This window comes from Amblyraja radiata, chromosome 3, assembly GCF_010909765.2.
Source record: "Amblyraja radiata isolate CabotCenter1 chromosome 3, sAmbRad1.1.pri, whole genome shotgun sequence".
NCBI lineage: Eukaryota > Metazoa > Chordata > Chondrichthyes > Rajiformes > Rajidae > Amblyraja > Amblyraja radiata.
The window spans coordinates 73,989,599-74,009,470 of NC_045958.1; the positions used below are offsets into that span (position 1 = coordinate 73,989,599).

The 19,872-nt window shown below is 43.6% G+C and overlaps 1 protein-coding gene across 2 annotated transcripts; it reads right to left on the minus strand.

The window, feature by feature from the left end:
• Nucleotides 1-4,231: 4,231 nt before the first annotated feature.
• Nucleotides 4,232-15,766, minus strand: LOC116971148 (protein TonB-like). 2 transcript variants are annotated; one of them, XM_033018074.1, is made up of 4 exons: nucleotides 15,570-15,766; nucleotides 12,481-12,559; nucleotides 4,772-5,055; nucleotides 4,232-4,434 (listed from the first exon to the last, which is right to left on the minus strand). In XM_033018074.1, the coding sequence occupies exons 1-4, from the start codon at nucleotides 15,616-15,618 to the stop codon at nucleotides 4,322-4,324; spliced, it is 525 nt and encodes a 174-aa protein (XP_032873965.1). In that variant the 5' UTR covers nucleotides 15,619-15,766; the 3' UTR covers nucleotides 4,232-4,321. The 2 variants fall into 2 exon arrangements, with proteins under 2 accessions (XP_032873965.1, XP_032873964.1); XM_033018073.1 differs by having other exon boundaries at nucleotides 12,469-12,559.
• Nucleotides 15,767-19,872: the final 4,106 nt, after the last annotated feature.

Consider the following 19,872-nt stretch of genomic DNA (forward strand, 5'->3'; position numbering starts at 1 on the left):
ACCTCTTTACTCTTCACCGGGCAGCTCAACAGATAAAACTGCTGCCTCGCAGCACAAGAGACCCAGATTAAATCCAGATCTCGGGTGCTGCCCATGTGGAGTTGGCACGTTTTCCCTGCGACCACGTGGCTTCATTCTTGTAATCTGGTTTCCTCCAACATACCAAAGACCTGTGGGTTTGCCGGTTAAGTGGCCTCCATAAAATTGCCCATAATGTAAAGGGAGACAACATAGGATAACATAGAAGTATTGTGAACGGGTGATCAATGGTCGGCATAGATTCCTGTTTCCATGATATATATATATATATATATATATATATATATATATATATATATATATATATATATATATATATATATATATATATATATGTATATATAAACCTAAACTTTCTGGTTTTAGACTTATCTTATGGGAAACATTTATCACCATCCACCCTATCTATGCCTCTCAAATGTTGTATACTTCTAGCAGTTTCTCTCCCATACTTCCAAGCCTCTTCTACTCCAAGGTAAACAAACACAGTCTATTCAGTCTCTCCTCATAATTCAAATGTTCCATACCAAGCAACATCAGGGTAAATCACACATGCACCTTTGTTGAAGCAATAACATCCATTCTATACTATGGCAACCAGAATTGCACACCATACTTAATGTAGAATATGTGGTATAACTAATGTCTTATAAAGTTGTACCATGACCTTTGTTCTCTTATGCAGCATCTATTAATAGCCAGCATCCCATATGCCTTCTTTGCCAACCGTATCCCCCATCTACCTGTCCTGCCACATACAGAAATCAATGGATTTGTACATCAAGGTCTGTTCCTCAATGCTCCCTTGGGCCCGACCATTCATGGCGCATGTTCTTACGTTATTTGACCTCACATTTTCCAAGACTAAATTCCATCCACCATTGCTCCACGAAATTTACCAGCTGATCAATATCTATAAATTAAAATTATCCCCTTCACCATCAGCACATCACCACTTTCCAAATCATCTACAATAGTGGATGTTATTGTAAAGTAGTTTTAATAAGCTTATACCGGAATTTGGAGATGGCTCATTTGGAGAACTGTGGAATTTTGGGCTCTGTATGTAACGAAGGATGCAATTGTTTTGTAGTCTTGCAGCATAGATTCACTAGCTTCACACCTAGGATGAAGTAGTTGCTAAAGTAACCAAGATTAGCTTGTACATTTTTAATAGAATGACAAATAATCTATTTTGAAAGAAATTGATAGGGAAATGCAGAAAAGCTATTTGCTCACATTGGTGAGTTTAGAACCAGGGCACACAGTCACAGGGGTCAGCCATTTAGAATGAGCTGATGAGAGCTCTGGCTGAATATATTCAAGGTGGAGACCTTGAATATGTTTTTTGGAGATGGAGAGAATCAGAGGATAGGAGGCCTCAGGAAAAAAAGGTGAGGCATATAATCAGTCAAGCCCTTATTGAAGGCAATGTAACTAGGGGGACCGTTGAATTTTCTCTTGATTCTGAATCTTATGCTGAACCATCTATCTATACATAACTAAAACTCTGATCTTGTGCTCTTCCGGTTTGCGCGGTTTTCTATTTGCGCATAAAAGGTACGCGATAGCGCTACGATTTCTTGTTGGGGTATCACCGTTCTCCTGTGCTGCGAGTGCACTAAGATTTGTTCCAATCAGTAGTATGTTGTAAAAATTAGCAAGGTTTAAAAATCTTTAAAAACGCGCATGCGCAGATTCTCCTGCCAGTCAGCGCCGCGCAGATTAGTTGCTTCTCCTGTCACTCCCCGGGACGGTCCGCCCCTTCCTGCGCCATCGCGTCTTTACTGGAGCTGTGGGACACTGCGGGTGGCCGACGGAGGTCTCCAACTGGACACAGTTTTCAGAGGGATTGGAAGCAGTCCAGCCCGGCTTGGGCCGGCGCGAAATCGGAGATGTTGCCGATATTGCCAAACGCAACGCCCTACAGCTCCAGCCCTTTCCCTTCTGGTCCCCCTCGCTGGCTCCTGCTCACCCTTCCCCTGATATCCCCCTCTCCCCCATGGCTTCCCCCCCCCCCCCCCTGTCCCTGCCCACACGTCAGTGCGGCCGGAACTGCTGGTGTTTCTGGGCCGAGCTGAGGATCCGCATCGACGGCTGATATTCCTCCGGGGCATGCAAGAAGGGAGAGGAGCGGCAACATCGAGATCCTGGGGAGGGAGAGTGGGGAAGGAGAGGGGATAGAGGGAGGGGAGGGGAGGTGGGGAAGGGAGAGAAGGGAGAGGAGGGAGGGAGTGACTGAGGATAGGGGAAAGGAGAGGTGAGGGAGGGATCAAGGGAGGGTAGGAGGAGAGGGAAAAGAAGAGGTAAGGTGGGGAGGAGGGGGAATAGAGTTAGAGAAGTGGAGGAGGTAGGGAGTGGGGAATAGAGGGACATGAGAGCAGTGGAGGAGGGATAGGAGGTGAGGAGAGGGGGGTAGAGAGATAGGAGGGGGGTAGGGAGGGGAGAAGAGGGAGGGAGGGAGTGGCAGGGTAGGAGAAAGGGGAGGGAGAGAGAGATGAGGGAGGGATTTGGGGAGGGGAGGAGGAGAGGGGGAATGAAGAGTGAGGGTGAAGAGGAGGGGGAGAGAGTGCGGGGAAATGAGCTGCGCCTGTGCAGTAGGGGGCTATGGGTGAGTGGTGGAATATTGCGTTGGGGGACCAAGCCTCCTGTGTGACAGGGACCCAAAGGGTCCCACTTAGTCTAGTGATCCAATTGAAAACCTGACCAGTCACAAGGGACTAAATGGCTGTAGCTGCATTGTATTTCTGGAATGGTAACATGCTTAGACCAGTTAACCTGAATGCCCTGTGTCTGTACCTGTAGTACTCCTTGTAATATTCCTGTCTATAGGGTTAATTCTCTTTTACTTTAAAAGTACTGCCTTTTCCATTTCTTGTTTTTCTCTGCACGATGCATCATAAAGAACAGGAGATTGTCGGGATTTGGTTTCACATCCTCCCAGAAAGGTTCAAAGGTTCAAAAGGTTCAAAGGTTATTTATTGGTCACATACACCTAGGTGTAGTGAAATGCTTCTTGCCAATGCAGCACATAAAGAAAGAATACAGACATAACATTAATAAGAGATTTAAACATAAAGAACATCCCCCCACAATGGCTCCCACCATGAGGGAAGGCACAAAGTCCAGTCCCCAACCCCAGTTCACCCATAGTCGGGCCCATTGAGGCCTCCACAGTTGCCTCTACGGAGGCCCGATGTTCCTGGCCGTTCTCGCCGGGTGATGGTGCTCCGGCGTCGGGAGAATCCTCACAGCGGCTTGGGACACCTGGAACGGCCGCTTCCGTACTGGAGGCCGCGGCTTCCAAAGCCAACAAGGCCGCGCCGGTTGGAGCTCCACTACTGGCGATCTCGTCGCGAGATCCCAGGCTCCCGGTGTACAGTTCGGCGCCGCCGCCCGCAGCTGGCCGCTCCTCAGACCCGCAGCTCCGCGATGTTGTTCCCGGCGGTCTTCAGCTCACCGGAGCTCCAGCGCGGCGACCCAGGCAAGGCATCGCCCGCTCCACGATAGCGCTCCAGCGCTGTGCCGCTGCCGAAGCCGTGGTTCTGGGCGGTCCCCGACAGGAAACGCCGCTCCAGGCCCGCTGGTAGGCCGCGAGGACGGGTCGAAACTGCAGCCCGGAGAAAAGCTGCCTCTCCGACCAGGTAGGGACCCTGAAAGGTAGTTTCCCCCTTCCCCCCCCACCCCCCACATAAAAAAGTCTAGAACTCCAGAAACAAAAACACTTTAACTAACTAAAAATAAAAAAAAGATGAAAAGACGGACAGCTGCTGGCTGGGCAGCCGCGCACAGGTCAGCGCCCCCTAGATACGAGGTAAGTGGCACATTAAAGAAAGATGTCAACATCCGTTGAAGCCCTGATTTATCAAACTATATATTAGGGCAGGATGCAAATTTGCACCTTCTAATAATGAGTGTTTTGGCCTGTGGGGGTGAGTGGTATTGTTATCTCCCCTGTGTAATAACAAATGTCAGATAAAACTCAAAACGATTTTTTAAATGTGGTGTTTAAGAAGGAACTGCAGATGCTGGAAAATCGAAGGTAGACCAAAATGCTGGAGAAACTCAGCGGGCGAGGCAGCATCTATGGAGCGAAGGAAATAGGCAACGTTTCGGGTCGAGACCCTTCTTCAGACTGAAGAAGGAAATAGGCAACATTTCGGGTCAGACTGAAGAAGGGTCTTGACCCGAAACTTTGCCTATTTTCTTCACTCCATAGATGCTGCCTCACCCGCTGAGTTTCTCCAGCATTTTTGTCTAACTTTTAGATGTGGTGTCGATTTTATATAGACAAAATTATTTGTTTTTCAAATGGAGGATTTTCACCAGGCACATCTTCTACTTGCAGTGCTAAAATCTCTTGTATTTTCACACGGGTATTCTCTCCGAGCCCATCTGGAATAAAATTGAAGAATACAGTACTTTATTCTCATTGCTAAGGTAAGATATGACAACCCCCCAAGTGAAAAGGCAATATAGGCATTGAAGTCATGGTTATCAGGCAGTATTTTAAATATTTCATGAGGTATACAGCCCATCACTGCTTCTTATCAGCTTTATTCTACATAGTTTTTCTATAATCCTGATGTAATTTCTAAGGAACATTCATACTTTGCATGCAAATATTTCTTTAGAATGAAATAACGTGTTGCTGACTAAATTGAGTGTTTAATAAAGTGGACCCAATCCTTCGCACGAGGCTATGTAATGCATAATTGGTCATGTTGAGTACCTGTTAAAGTAGCAGCCAGATCCCCAGTTGTGGAAAGGTTTACACTTTCCTGCAGTGGGGCAAGCTTCTCTCTTTCAAGACTCAATTCTGCTACTTTGTCTGTGGCTACTTCTTCTTCTTCTTCTTCTTGCAAAGGGACTGGCTCTAGAACAGGTTCAGGCTCAGGCTTCGACTCAGGCTCAGGCTTGGGCTCCAGCTCAGGCACAGGCTCAGGTTCCTTGGGAAGTTTACTGCTTGTTCCACTGGCTTTTGCCTTTCTTCCTCTTTTTGTCTTTGATTTCTCCCTGTGCATCAATGTAATTATAGAATACTTTTATGTTTCATCCTGTTGCTGGTGAAACCAATATATTATAAACTATGCACAGACAATGGCATTTTTCAGTAAAAGCAAACTTAAAGAAAGATTTGTTGACAATAATTAGAATATTTGATTGGAAGAGAGAGTGTGGTACAGTGGTAGAGCAGGTAGTGCTGCGATCTCATAGCTCTGGCAACCTGACTCCGGTACTGTCATTGGACTTTGCCAATTCTCCCTGAATCTGTGGGTTTTGTCAGGGTGCTCTGGTTTCTTCTCACATCCCCAGAATTTGCTGGTCGGTGATTTAACTTGTTAGGTGGCAATAGGAGAATAAGTGTGAGGGAGTATATGAGACATGGAAATAAGTGGGGAAATTAATTTGTAGCTCTTCTTCAGACTGATGTCAGGGGAGTGGGCAGCACAGAGAGAAATGTAGTCGGAGACAGTAAGATTGGTGGGAAAACTGGGAAGGGGGAGGGGATGGAGAGAGAGGGAAAGCAAGGGCTACTTGAAGTTAGAGAAGTTAATTGCTCTGAGAGCCGGCATACTCAATGAATCAAATGGCTTCCTTCTCTGCATTTTGAATAAGAGGGCAGAGGAACATGTGGTACTTGTACTGTTTTATGGGTGGCTTTCAACAGTGAAGTTCTATTGTGTCTGAGGTCATAACCCCTCTGCAAAGGCTTCTGGATTCAGAGAGAAAAGCAGAATGTTTGAGGTTTAGAGACAGATTCAGGTAAATGATGCTTGGATCTCGCTAGAGTCAGTGAGTGTTTGGAAATAGGATTGTGCTGGAACTGAGCAAAGAGGCATTCAGATGCTTGACGATAAAGGGGATGGAGTCCTGAGGATATATTCAGTGAAGATCATGGTGCATGTGAACGCTGAAAACAAAAACATAAAGGAGGATCTACGTGGAGGATGATGGATGTCTCAAATGGATTTAATTCATTGAATAGTACTTAAGTACTATCATAAAATCATCAATAGTACTTAAATTGTGTTGCACTCAACAAGATTGAGGTACACGGTGGAATTTATTTGCTTATTTATACTAGAATTGTTAGGTGTGGAGTAATATCATGTTAAGTAAGAATTCCATGAAAATAGCATCTGAGTTCAATGCAAGCACCAAACTCCAAAGAAACCTGCCAAAATTCTCAATAAAAGGTGAACATGATGACTACTGTTTCTAAACTTGAGTGCCCTGGAGAGGAAAAGATTACAAAAAGTAGTAAACACTGCCCAGTCAATCATCGGCTCTGACCCCCCCCCCCCCTTCCATCGAGGGGATCTATTGCAGTTGCTGCCTCAAAGGCTGGCAGTATTAGATTAGATTAGATTAGATAGCCTTTATTGTCATTCAGACCGAAGTCTGAACGAAATTGCAGCAGTCAAACATACAATACAATACAATAAAAAACAACAATAAACACGTATTAACATCCACCACAGTGAGTCCACCCAGCATCTCCTCACTGTGATGGAGGCAAAAGTCTTAGGGCTGCAGTCTCTTCCCTCCTCTTCTCCCTCTGCGCTGAGGCGATACCCCACCGGGCGATGTTAAAAACTGTCCCGCGGCTCAATCACCGCGCCCCGGGGTGGTCGAAGCTGCCGCCCACCAGTCCTGCTGACGCAGCCGCTGGCCCGCGGCCGAACCCCGGACTCGGGCCACCACCGCCAGAACACCGTCCCAGCCACCAGAGCACCGTTCCAGCCCCGAGCCGGATCGCCCCCACGTGAGTACCGTTACCGTCTCAGCCCCGCATCAGGCCGCCCCGACATGGGCGCCGTACCTCACTCGGGCTGGGCCGCCCCGACATGAGCGCCGTACCTCACTCGGGCTGGGCCGCCCCGACATGGGCGCCGCTCCTCCCTCAGGCTGGGCCGCCCCGACATGGGCGCCGCTCCTCCCTCGGGCTGGGAACGCCGTACCTCCCCGAGCTCGGCCACTCCGACGGAAGCACCGTTCCTTCCTCGGGCCAGGCTGCCCTCCCGGGAGCGTCACAGCCCCTCACGGAAGCACTGTTCCAGCCCCGAGCCGGGCCGCCCTCACGGGAGCGAGCTCAGGGCGAGTCCTGGCGGGCTCTGCCTCCTGAGCCTTGAGGTCGCCAGCTCCGCCATTAGGCCTCAGCGCAGACGGAGGCAGAGAAGGGGAATACGACAAAAAAAGTCGCATTCCCCCGCAGGGAGAGACAGCAAGCCCCGTTTCAACCCCCCCAAACACAAACTAAAAACCAAAACTAGACTAACCAAAACTAAATAAACAACACAAAAAACACAAAACAAACAGGACTGCTGGTGAGCCGCTGCAGCCAGAGCCGCGCCGCCACTCCATCAAGGACCAACACCACCCTGGCCACACACTCATCTCCCCGCTACCTTCAGGTAGAAGGTACAGGAGCCTGATGACTGCAACGACCAGGTTCAGGAATAGCTACTTCCCCACAGCCATCAGGCTATTAAACTTGGCTCGGACAAAACTCTGAACATTAATTGCCCATTATCTGTTATTTGCAATTTATCAGTTTATTTATTCATGTGTGTATATATTTATATAATGGTATATGGACACACTGATCCGTTTTGTAGTCAATGCCTACTATGTTCTGTTGTGCTGAAGCAATGCAAGAATTTCATTGTCCTATCAGGGACACATGACAATAAACTCACTTGAACCTTTAAGCAGATATAACTTAATCAGAATATATAATTGTGATACATTTAATTGAAACTAACATTAATAAGGAACATTTCTTTTGTTTCCTTGTTTTATTAGAATTTAGCAAAATTTAATATTTTCATTTGCTGGGAAAAACTCCACTAAACATATGTATCAACTTTCAGTATCCATAAGATCCAACTAATTGGAAAAAAACTCAAACTATTTTAAGTGTTACTTTAATTAATCACTGTACAAACTAAACTTGTTTCAGGCATTTCTTGCCAAACAGATTTTCTTCCACCCAATTGCAAACATCAATATTTTTTTTTTGTTTGTCCTATTTCAATAATTTATACATTCATCCTTTTCCACCACTATCATGTTAAGGCCCTGTCCCACTTTCCCGAGTTACTCACAAACTCTCCCGAGTTTTCCTCTTGATTCAAACTCGGGGAATGTCGGGTAATGTCAGTAGTGAGCCCGTAGGAGTCCGTAGATGTTTCGTAGTGGCTCGTAATGCCAACCGTAGGAACTCGGGGCATCAGATAAGTTGGGACGGTTTTTTCGACATGTTGAAAAATGTCCACAAGTTAAAAAAATAGTCGGGAATACCTACGAATGGCTATTTCCGTAATTCTCTGAGTTCGAATCAAGGGGAAAACTCGGGAGTTTTCGTGAGTAACCCGGGAAAGTGGGACAGGGCCTTCACTTATCAACTCATCCCATTAGCAAATCCGTAGGAAAGAACTGCAGCTGCTGGTTTAAATCGAGATAGACACAGATAGATGCTGGAGTATCTCAGCGGGACAGGCAGCATCTCTGGAGAGAAGGAATGGGTGACGTTTCATGTCGAGACCCTTCTCCCCTAACATCAGTCTGAAGGGGGGGGGGGGGGGGATGGAGAGAGAGGGAAAGCAAGGGCTACTTGAAGTTAGAGAAGTCAATGTTCATATCACCATAGCTGCCCAAGCAAAATATGAGGTGTTGTTCCTCCAATTTGTGCTGGGCCTCACTCTGACAATGGAGGAGGCCCAGGACAGAAAGGTCAGTGCAGAACTCCTGGACTTCATCAACTTCACCATCAATTTTCATCCTGCACTCAAATTTACGTGGACCATCTCCAACACCTCCCTCCCCTTTCTTGATCTCACAATCTCCATTACAAGAAATAGACTGTTGACATCCATTACAAGCCCACTGACTCCCACAACTATGTCAACTACACTTCTTAGCACCCTGCTTCCTGCAAAGACTCTATCCCCTACTCCCAATTATTCTTTCTATGCCGCATCTGCGCCCAAGATGAGGTGTTCCATACTAGAACATCCGAGATGTCCTCATTCTTTAGGGAACGGGGGTTCCCCTCTCCCATCATAGGTGAGGCCCTCACTGATGTCTCCATGGTACCCTGCAGCTCCACCCTTGTTCCCCCTTCCCTTAGTCGCAACAGAGTCCCCCTATTCCTCACCTTCCACCTCATCAGCCGTCACTTACAATACATAATCCTCCGAAATTTCCGCCACCTCCAATGGCATCCCACCACTAGCCGCATTTTCCCATCCCCACCCCTTTCCACCTTCCGCAGAGACCGTTCCCTCCGCAACTCCCTGGTTAACTCATCCCTTCCCTCCCAAACCACCCCCTCCCCAGGTACCTTCCCCTGCAACTGTAGATGATACAATACCTCCTCCCTCGACTCTGTCAGGGACTCAGACAGTCCTTTCCGGTTTGGCTGAGGTTCCGTTGTTCAAGATGTGGGCTCTTATACATCGGCGAGACCAAACGCAGACTGGGTGATCATTTCGCGGAAAACCGCTCAGCCCGCATGAACCAACCTGATCTCCTGGTTGCTGGACACTTTAATTCTCCTTACCATTCTTACACAGACCTTTCTGCCCTCGGTGTCCTCCATTGTCAGAGTGAGGCCCAGCACAAATTGGAGGAACAACACTTCATATTTCGCTTGGGCAGCTTGGGCAGTGGTATGAACATTGATTTCTCTAGCTTCAAGTAGCCCTTGCTTTCCCTCTCTTTCCATCCCCTCCCCCTTCCCAGTTCTCCCACCAGTCTTACTGTCTCCGACTACATTTTATCTCTGTACCGCCCACTCCCCTGACATCGGTCTGAAGAAGGGCCTCGACCCGAAACGTCACCCATTCCTTCTCTCCAGAGATGCTGCCTGTCCCGCTGAGTTACTCCAGCATTTTGTGTCTATCTTCCATTAGCAAATCCAATTGGTCAATAGATTTATAACCATTTTGAAAATGGCGTGCATCATTCCAAAAGCAAAATGAATGAAAGTGTAGATTCTACTTGCTTGACTAGTATTCCCAGTCAAAGTTTTATTGTTTAATCAAAAATAAAAACTGATATTTCATGTGGTCCTTGGAGTTGTGTTTCCCCCCAGTTTTTACTGGTTTATTATTGCACAAACTATGGCTCAATTCAATTTAACTAATTATTGATCTAAAAAGAATCCATGGGAAGAATATGTCACAAGACATGACCATACAAGATAATATATGTTCAGAATTTCGGAATGGGGCAGTGCAATTATTTCACGGATTGGTGGTGCTGAAACAAGTTACAGAGATAGGTGAGGGCAAGCCCTTTCAGGATCTTATAAACATACATAAGAATATTAAATTTAAAGTATTAGTTAACTGAGAGCCCATGTAAGTTAGCAACGTGAAAGCCCATGTAAGTCACGTTAGTGCAAATTGTGACACGGGTAACAGAGTTTTGAATAATCTAAAGTTTATGCAAGGAAAAAAGTAGGAAGGTGCTGATTGTTTTGGTTGAGGTAGGATCACAGTTAAGTGATGTTGTAAAGGTAGAAATAGTTTTGTTATTTGGTTGGCTGCTCATTCCTGCGTGTAATGTGATACCATCCATGGGTCAGATGAGACTCCTACGTTGTAAATAGTCCGGTTCTATTTCAGAAAATTACTAGGGCGAAGGATGAAATAAGATTCCAGGAATTATATTGAAAGAACAAATTGATCGTCACTTCAGATTTTCTCAATATTTATTTTGAGGACATTTCTGTGGATCTAGGAATGAATCTCAGGCGAGGAGTGTGACAATGTTGATGCAGTGGAGGGATCTAGAGAGGTAATAGGAGCTGGCACTGTATTTTCAGAAGATATTAACAAGCATGTCGACAAGAATAGGAAAGGGCACAGGATCTTCACAGGTCACAGCTGAATACATACAAATGGAACAGGATAGGTTTAGTTATACATATTGGATGTTGAGGAGAGTTGTTGGAAGTAAATAGTGTGATTATCAGTAACGAAGATTGTGCAGAGTTGAGAGGACAAGGAGGGATGGATCACCTTTGTCACAGTGACTTAGGAAGTTATTGATATTTGATAAGACCTGTTTCAGTAACATGCCAGAGGCAGAATCCTGATCCAATGACTTTAAACAGGTGATTTTATAAAAATTAGGTGCAGATTTGGGAGCCAACAGGAGTTTCAAGGACCTCGAGGAACAAGATGTTAAAAACAGAGCTGGAGTTTGTGAGGATAGAGGGGTCAACATTTTTTCAAAGGGTGTGATGAGATAAAGAAGGAAGGCACTTGAGGAGAGCTAACGGCTAAAAGTATCAGATTAGATGGCAGCCAAGAGGAATGTTGGGTGATCAGTAGTTTAGTGGGTATCGGGTTGGGGGAATCAGAAGACGGGTTGCCTGGACAAGATCAACTAGGGGAAGACACTGGGTGAAAGGACAAACACTGAGGAAATATAAATCAACATAAACGTTCAACAGCTATGCCTGAAGAAAGATTTAACATTTTTGTAAACCAAGTATCTCTGAGAGAGGTTATTCAGCAGGTTTCTAATTTTGCTTATATAAATTACATATACTCAAACCATGACTAGATTGCAAGTGTGTTCTTTCAAAGGAATATGAGGCAGAAATTCTGTTATGTAAACATGTGTTTGTACTTTCGTGAAATGTATTTTTAATTTAGTTTAGAGACATAGCGTAGAAATTACCACTTCGGCCCACTGAGTCCGTGCCGACCTGCGATCCCCGTTCACTAGCACTATTTTACACTTTAGGGACAATTTACAGTTTTTACCGAAGCCAATTAACCTACACACCTGTACACCTTTGGAGTGTGGGAGGAAACTGGAGCACCCGGGGAAAACCCACGTGATGACAGGGAAAACCTAAAAAAACTCCATACAGGCAGCAATCGTAGTCAGGATCGAACTCGGGCCTCTGGCGCTGTAAGGCAGCAGCAACTCTACCGCTGCACCACCGTTCAATGACAATCTTGCTTGGCAAAAATCTTTATCCCCTGACCTGTTGTTTGTGGCCAGATGAACAGATAAAACATGGGTACTTTGATGTTACAAAAACAAATTCTCTTGTCCCCCCCCCCCCCCACTTTATGGAGAAGGGTATTTTCATACGGCCTGAAATTTAAAAATATATTGCTTGCCATTATATTATATCAAGGGGAAGAAATGCTGTTAAATGAACAAGCAGCCTTGGAACCAATATTACTGCAATTCCATTGACAGTATATTAATCTATAAATCCCACCCATGTCAAGTTGGGACCAGGTTTGGTCTTGAATCCACATTGGTTATGAATTGTCTGAGAGTTATTTCGCTTGAATTCTTTACAGACAACAGAGAGTCCAGACTTCCATCCCAATAACATTTGGTCTGGGTGTAAATCATTAATCCTCTCTCTGTTATCATTAAACATCTTACTTAAACACCCGCTGTGAGCTTTTCTGCTCCTGTGCTTCCAGCTTTCTTTTCCTGAGTTGTTCACGGTCTCTCAAACGGTATGGAAAGACTCCTAGTGACAGAACAAATAAAATTTCACGCACTGTAAATGTTCTTATTAACATAATCTCTGATTTAATATGCTCTACTTTTCTCTAGTATATTCTTACATTTCAAGTATTGAAACTCATGGAGGAAGAAATTATTCTAGGCTATTGTGTTTTCACGCTAGCTTAGCTGTGTTAACCTAATAATCTACCCTCCTCTAAGAAACCCCAGATTTATGCTTGATTTTATACTTACAGTTTTCTTGTTTATCTTTTGTAAATTAAGATCATTATTGATTACATGCAGCTATGAGATTTTGTTTTCTAAATGCCGCTTCATTGTAATTTATTATTATGATACCTTTATTATGTGCTTGAAGGAAAGGCGCATGTGACCAGAATGTTCAATTGCAAAGAACAAGGAGAATGTCTATCACCTGCTAATGGGGATGAATAGAAAAATAACATGGGTTTTATTAAAGATATGTAGGTATTTGAGTCTCTCATTGATGTGCCTATCTAGTGGTCTACAGTTAATTTTTAAAATGTTCAGTGAAAATTAATCTGATATTGATTATCATTACGAGACTTCATCTTTCTGTAAGAAATTAACATAAAAAGAATGTTGTAATATTATGATGCATTTTGCAAATCAGAATCGATTGAGTCAAGATTAAGAGTGTTTATTTGTCAAATACACTGGATAAGTACTGGAACATTGAAATTCTTATTTGCTGCAGCTTCAGAGGCACACTAGATCCAAAGACAAAATTAATAGTAGGTAGAAACAAAGTTCATAGTTGTTAGGTACAGAGGTAGGATTATGGTTAGGATTGTGCAAGGTGATTAGAGAGCCTGATGATTAATGGGGTAACGTTTTTTTTGAACCTGGAAATAAATGTTCTATGTACCTTCTTCCCAATGGTAGCAGCATGAAGAGAGTGTGGCTAGGCTCCTGTGGGTGTTTGATGACATTAACTGCCTTCCTCAGGCTGCTCTTATGAGGTTAGGAAGAAATTGAGGAAGACCACGAGTTTAAAGAGCAAAAATGTCTGCTACTTAATAATTGTAAGCATGGTAAAAATTATAAATGCAATGTAAGAGCACAAAACAAAGGAATAGTTGACACAAAATAATATTGAGAAGAATAACATAGTGGGATGGACTTACAGGGCATGAAACTGTGGAATACCAGAGGACAGGAGTTATATAGTTGGATAGTTATATGGATGGGAAAGGAATGGAGGGTTATGGTCTGAGCGCAGGTATATGGGACTAGGGGAGATTATGTGTTCGGCACGGACTAGAGGGGTCGAGATGGCCTGTTTCCGTGCTGTAATTGTTATATGGTTATATGGTTATTATATAGGAGTAAGCCATTTGTCCCAACTAGTTTGCATCAGCTTTCGCAATGAGCAATTCACTCAGTCTCACTCCACTCTTTTTTAAATCTACAACTGTCTTTCTTCTTAATGTAGTAAACATTAAAAAAACGTCCATCTATATGTTTGAAACATAAAATGGTTCATGCATTCCACATGTATGGAATTAATTACTTTGTAAATTTTATGCATGTGCAGTTGAGCAGTCAACACAAAATTCAAAATTGCATTTGTGTTGTAGCTTTGACCATGCTGATGCATTTTGCAGAAACTTAAGTATGTGACCTAAAACTGCATGAAAAGACACGAGGGTGAGTGAACAGAAACTTGGTTAAAGAGGAAGGTTGTAAGCAGCATTTAAAATTAAGAAGTGATTTATGGTCAAGTTTTAAAGCTTAGCAGATGAAGTCACAGGCATCATTGGATCTAGTGATTAAAAATGGAGACTCACAAGAAGCCAGATCTGGGGATCGCAGTGAAGGGTGTGCCAGCAACAAGGTTGGGTGTGAGGATAAGATTGAGATGTTGCAAAGGTCTCATGATTGCGGAAGGGGAAAGAATCTGAAGCTGTGCAAGTCGAAACATTTCTTGTGAAGCTTGAAGAAATACAGAAGAAAAATAAATTGCTAAGTAAAAGTTTCTTCTTCACAAAATAATTATCAAAGTTTCAATAACTTTACTGCAAAGTTACTTGTTGCGTTCACATTCAAGGCATTTTAAATATCATACACATCATAAACAATAGTTTTAAATGGGAAAATATGGTTAAATTTTCCTCAGCAAGTGTGTCTGAATAGTTCTTGAGAATATATTCTGGCATTGTCCATCGAGCTCACGTAGAAACTGAAGAAGCACAGCTAGTTTAGAGTGCAAATGTATGTGCCACTTGATGGTATGGAGCCATTAAAACAGTAAAAGTTGCAAACACTCTGCAAGCCAGGCAACAGCAGTGCAAAGATGTTTAACATTTCAGGTTGAGATTGTTCTGATCTGAAAGGTTACCTTGGTTTCTCTTTCCACATACTGTATGCTGCCTGACCTGCTGTATGCTTCCCTCCCTTTCTGTTTTTACTTCAAATTTCCAGTATCTGAAGTGTTTGATTTTCAAGTGCTAAAATGCAGCATGGATATATTGTTGTGTCATTTTTACATTCTCTCTCAAACTTTACAGGATATTGCAATCCCCATTCCACCATCAGAATAATTTGTCATTTTCATTGATGTAAGGATCAGTCTTGTTTTTAGATGATTGCAGCTCAATGAGTTTCACACAACAGTAAAATATAATTCTACTTTAACAGTGCCAATTTTATATTAACTAATACCAATAATATTTATGTAATAGCATACACATTTTGCTAAAGCAGTCCACATTACACACCAAATCATAGCTATCAGTTGAAACCAACTAAACCGTCACTCATCAGAAGCTTCAGAACTGTGCAATATCAGTTTGTAATGTCAGACCTTGCTACAGGTATTATTAGCAGGCATCTTATTCATTTGTTGACATTCTTGCACGTATTTGCAACATGATGCATAAGATTTAAAAAAAATTAAAATTGAGAAATATTCAACCAAAGAAACTATAGACCAATTGAAATTTATGCAGGTGTAACATCTATTGTTACTGACTGATTAACAAGAATGTTACCTGGAATCTCCTGATCCTTGGTATTCTGGGTACTCTCTCTTGTGTCCATTTTCTCCACACTGCTGGGAAAAATGTATCTGTTTGAGCTTGTGAAGTGGAAGTTTGAACAAGGTAGTTATGTTCTTATTTTAACATTTTGATTAGGCGGTTTCAGTGTCAACACCCACTCAGGCATCGTTATCTTATGTGTACAAGGGATCTGGCAGAATCCAATAACAATTTTTTTCAGTCACATGATTGAATAGTTCCCCAAAATGAACAAATGAAAATGAATATGAGGGAAATGCCCAGCCAAAACCAAATGGATGAATAGATTTCCCAAAATACTATAATGCACGACTACTTATTGTAGCTCTTAGTTAAATTTGCACGTTAAGAAGTAGACTTAAGAGCTTTCTTATCAAGTTTAAACGTTGTCCGACTTTGGTTATTGGTTTGCTTAACTATTCTATTATACTTTATACGATTCCTTTTTCCTTTGACAATTCACAATTAAATATTACAAAACAAAATACATTTTACTAATAGCTGCATTTTACAGCACCAACGTAGACTCCTAATGTTAAAGCAATGCTAAGATTATAACCTGCAGCTACTTATTCGCAACTATTTAATTTAACTAGCTATCTTGCTTGCAATCCAATACAAAGTACTTAACAGTCATCACATTATTTTCATTTATCTTCAATGGCTATTTCCACCAATTAAGGTGAACGAAAATAATAAGACATAAAAGGAACATTTTCATGTAAGTAACATTTTTTATGGTCTCGGAATACCCCAAAATGTTTAAACACCCAATTAGCACTTACGGTCTATTCATTGTTTTAATATACTCATAAGGCTGGATTCAGGATCGTTATTTAATATGACAAAGAATGGAACATCAGCAAAAAGTCCAGTAAAAACGTGTCTTTTATGGACCATTAAGTCATATTAAACAACTATATTTGGTGTAAATCACTTCAGTAGTGAAAAGTTTGAAAACATACATATCAGATGAGAAAATCTTAAACTCAGAACTATTTGTCATACTTTGTTACAGTACAGTTTTTTCAGCAGTGTTATTTGCATCTAGATGGTTCATTTAGAGTACAGATGGGAGCCCAAACGGCAATGTTTTAGGAAGCATTGAAACAAATTCATGAAGTGATAACAATTTCAATTCCTAAATATATATGATCAATATGTTTAATTTGAATATCCTGTGTCGAATTATTTTTAAAACATACTGTTCAAAATATGATGAATTGTAATTAAAACGCCATTAAACTGAGCAACTTTATGAAATTGTGGTTTCCTGTTGAAAACAATGCTTTCAGAGGTGTGCACTTAGATTTTGGATTCATGCATCCAAGCTCCCAATTTGCAATTTTGTAAAATTATGTCTGATGTTGATGTTTTATTTTTTAAATAATTGAATCTTCCTAAATTATATGAGTAAATGGATCATGTGATGTTTCACCACTTTAGAAACTGAGGAAGGAGCCAGGACTAAACATTTGGACTGTGTAACACTACTGATCAAATCTGAATAGCATTGGAATGTTTTTGATTATCATCATGCCCCAGGCTAAGATGCCCCAGGCTAAGGCTGAGCAGAATTCCCTAACTTCTGTTCAATGATCTCAACTGTAAAGTACATGTAAAGTACAGTAACCCCTTCCAAGGGGTTAACATTTCCAGGCAGTCAAGTCTGACCTCAATGATTGAGAACAGCCTTACAAGATTCCAATAAGCGAGTTCGGTATTCTGAAAAATGCAAGGAATCATGGGACTTGTTAAAAGGTCGTAAGCTATAACGGTAAATAGATAGCGCTATAGATACAGTGAGTATACTTTTGGTTAGATTTGTCTTTTTTCAGTGGGAGACCGGGGGGCTGGATGGGGATGGAGGAGGACACCGGGCAGGCCGCGGGGGGGGGAGAGACCAGGGAGACCGGGCGGGCCGGTCCCCCACCCACTTGAGACGTCCGGACTGACGGGACACAGGCCCCAAGGCCCAGCGCGGAGAAGCGCCAACCCCAACACCAGCGGTCCCAGACCCACAGAACCCGCAGCTAGTGCCAACTCCAGCCCAACCCCACTCCAACTCCAGAGGAACCCGCTCGCCAATGGGCCGCTACGGTGAAAGAAAGAGATTAGTTAAAACAAATGTAGGTCCCTTGCAGTCAGAAACAGGTGAGTTGATCATGGGGAACAAGGATATGGCGGACCAATTGAATAACTACTTTGGTTCCGTCTTCACTAAGGAAGACATAAATAATCTGCCGGAAATAGCAGGGGACCGCGGGTCAAAGGAGTTGGAGGAATTGAGTGAAATCCAGGTTAGCCGGGAAGTGGTGTTGGGTAAATTAAATGGATTAAAGGCCGATAAATCCCCAGGGCCAGATAGGCTGCATCCCAGAGTACTTAAGGAAGTAGCTCCAGAAATAGTGGATGCATTAGTAATAATCTTTCAAAACTCTTTAGATTCTGGAGTAGTTCCTGAGGATTGGCGGGTAGCAAACGTAACCCCACTTTTTAAGAAGGGAGGGAGAGAGAAAACGGGGAATTACAGACCAGTTAGTCTAACATCGGTAGTGGGGAAACTGCTAGAGTCAGTTATTAAAGATGGGATAGCAGCACATTTGGAAAGTGGTGAAATCATTGGACAAAGTCAGCATGGATTTACAAAAGGTAAATCATGTCTGACGAATCTTATAGAATTTTTCGAGGATGTAACTAGTAGCGTGGATAGGGGAAAACCAGTGTATGTGGTGTATCTGGACTTCCAGAAGGCTTTCGACAAGGTCCCACATAAGAGATTAGTTTACAAACTTAAAGCACACGGCATTGGGGGTTCAGTATTGATGTGGATAGAGAACTGGCTGGCAAACAGGAAGCAAAGAGTAGGAGTAAACGGGTCCTTTTCACAATGGCAGGCAGTGACTAGTGGGGTACCGCAAGGCTCAGTGCTGGGACCCCAGCTATTTACAATATATATTAATGATCTGGATGAGGGAATTGAAGGCAATATCTCCAAGTTTGCGGATGACACTAAGCTGGGGGGCAGTGTTAGCTGTGAGGAGGATGCTAGGAGACTGCAAGGTGACTTGGATAGGCTGGGTGAGTGGGCAAATGTTTGGCAGATGCAGTATAATGTGGATAAATGTGAGGTTATCCATTTTGGTGGCAAAAACAGGAAAGCAGACTATTATCTAAATGGTGGCCGACTAGGATAAGGGGAGATGCAGCGAGACCTGGGTGTCATGGTACACCAGTCATTGAAAGTGGGCATGCAGGTGCAGCAGGCAGTGAAGAAAGCGAATGGTATGTTAGCTTTCATAGCAAAAGGATTTGAGTACAGGAGCAGGGAGGTTCTACTGCAGTTGTACAGGGTCTTGGTGAGACCACACCTGGAGTATTGTGTACAGTTTTGGTCTCCAAATCTGAGGAAGGACATTATTGCCATAGAGGGAGTGCAGAGAAGGTTCACCAGACTGATTCCTGGGATGTCAGGACTGTCTTATGAAGAAAGACTGGATAGACTTGGTTTATACTCTCTAGAATTTAGGAGATTGAGAGGGGATCTTATAGAAACTTACAAAATTCTTAAGGGGTTGGACAGGCTAGATGCAGGAAGATTGCTCCCAATGTTGGGGAAGTCCAGGACAAGGGGTCACAGCTTAAGGATAAGGGGGAAATCCTTTAAAACCGAGATGAGAAGAACTTTTTTCACACAGAGACTGGTGAATCTCTGGAACTCCCTGCCACAGAGGGTAGTCGAGGCCAGTTCATTGGCTATATTTAAGAGGGAGTTAGATGTGGCCCTTGTGGCTAAGGGGATCAGAGGGTATGGAGAGAAGGCAGGTACGGGATACTGAGTTGGATGATCAGCCATGATCATATTGAATGGCGGTGCAGGCTCGAAGGGCCGAATGGCCTACTCCTGCACCTAATTTCTATGTTTCTATGTTTCTATGTGACAAGTGCAAGTTTGCCCACGGCCTCAGCCACCACCCAAGTACAAGCCGTACCTTGCACACCACCGGCTTCTGCCTCTACGGTACCCGCTGCCACTTCATCCACAACCCTAAGGAGGAGCGAGGACCCCAGCCTCGCCTGCGCCAGATAGGGCCAGGCTGCGGGCTGCCTTCAGCCCCGACCTGGAGTTGGAGCTGGCCCAGACTCTGGGCTTGGGACTGGGCAAGGGTGGGGGAGGAGGTTGCTGCTGCCGCCAGCACCACCATCAGCAAAAGTACCCGCAGCTCCAGCGGGTACCCTGTCTGCACCATGGCCGGCAGGAGCCCGTCCCCAGACC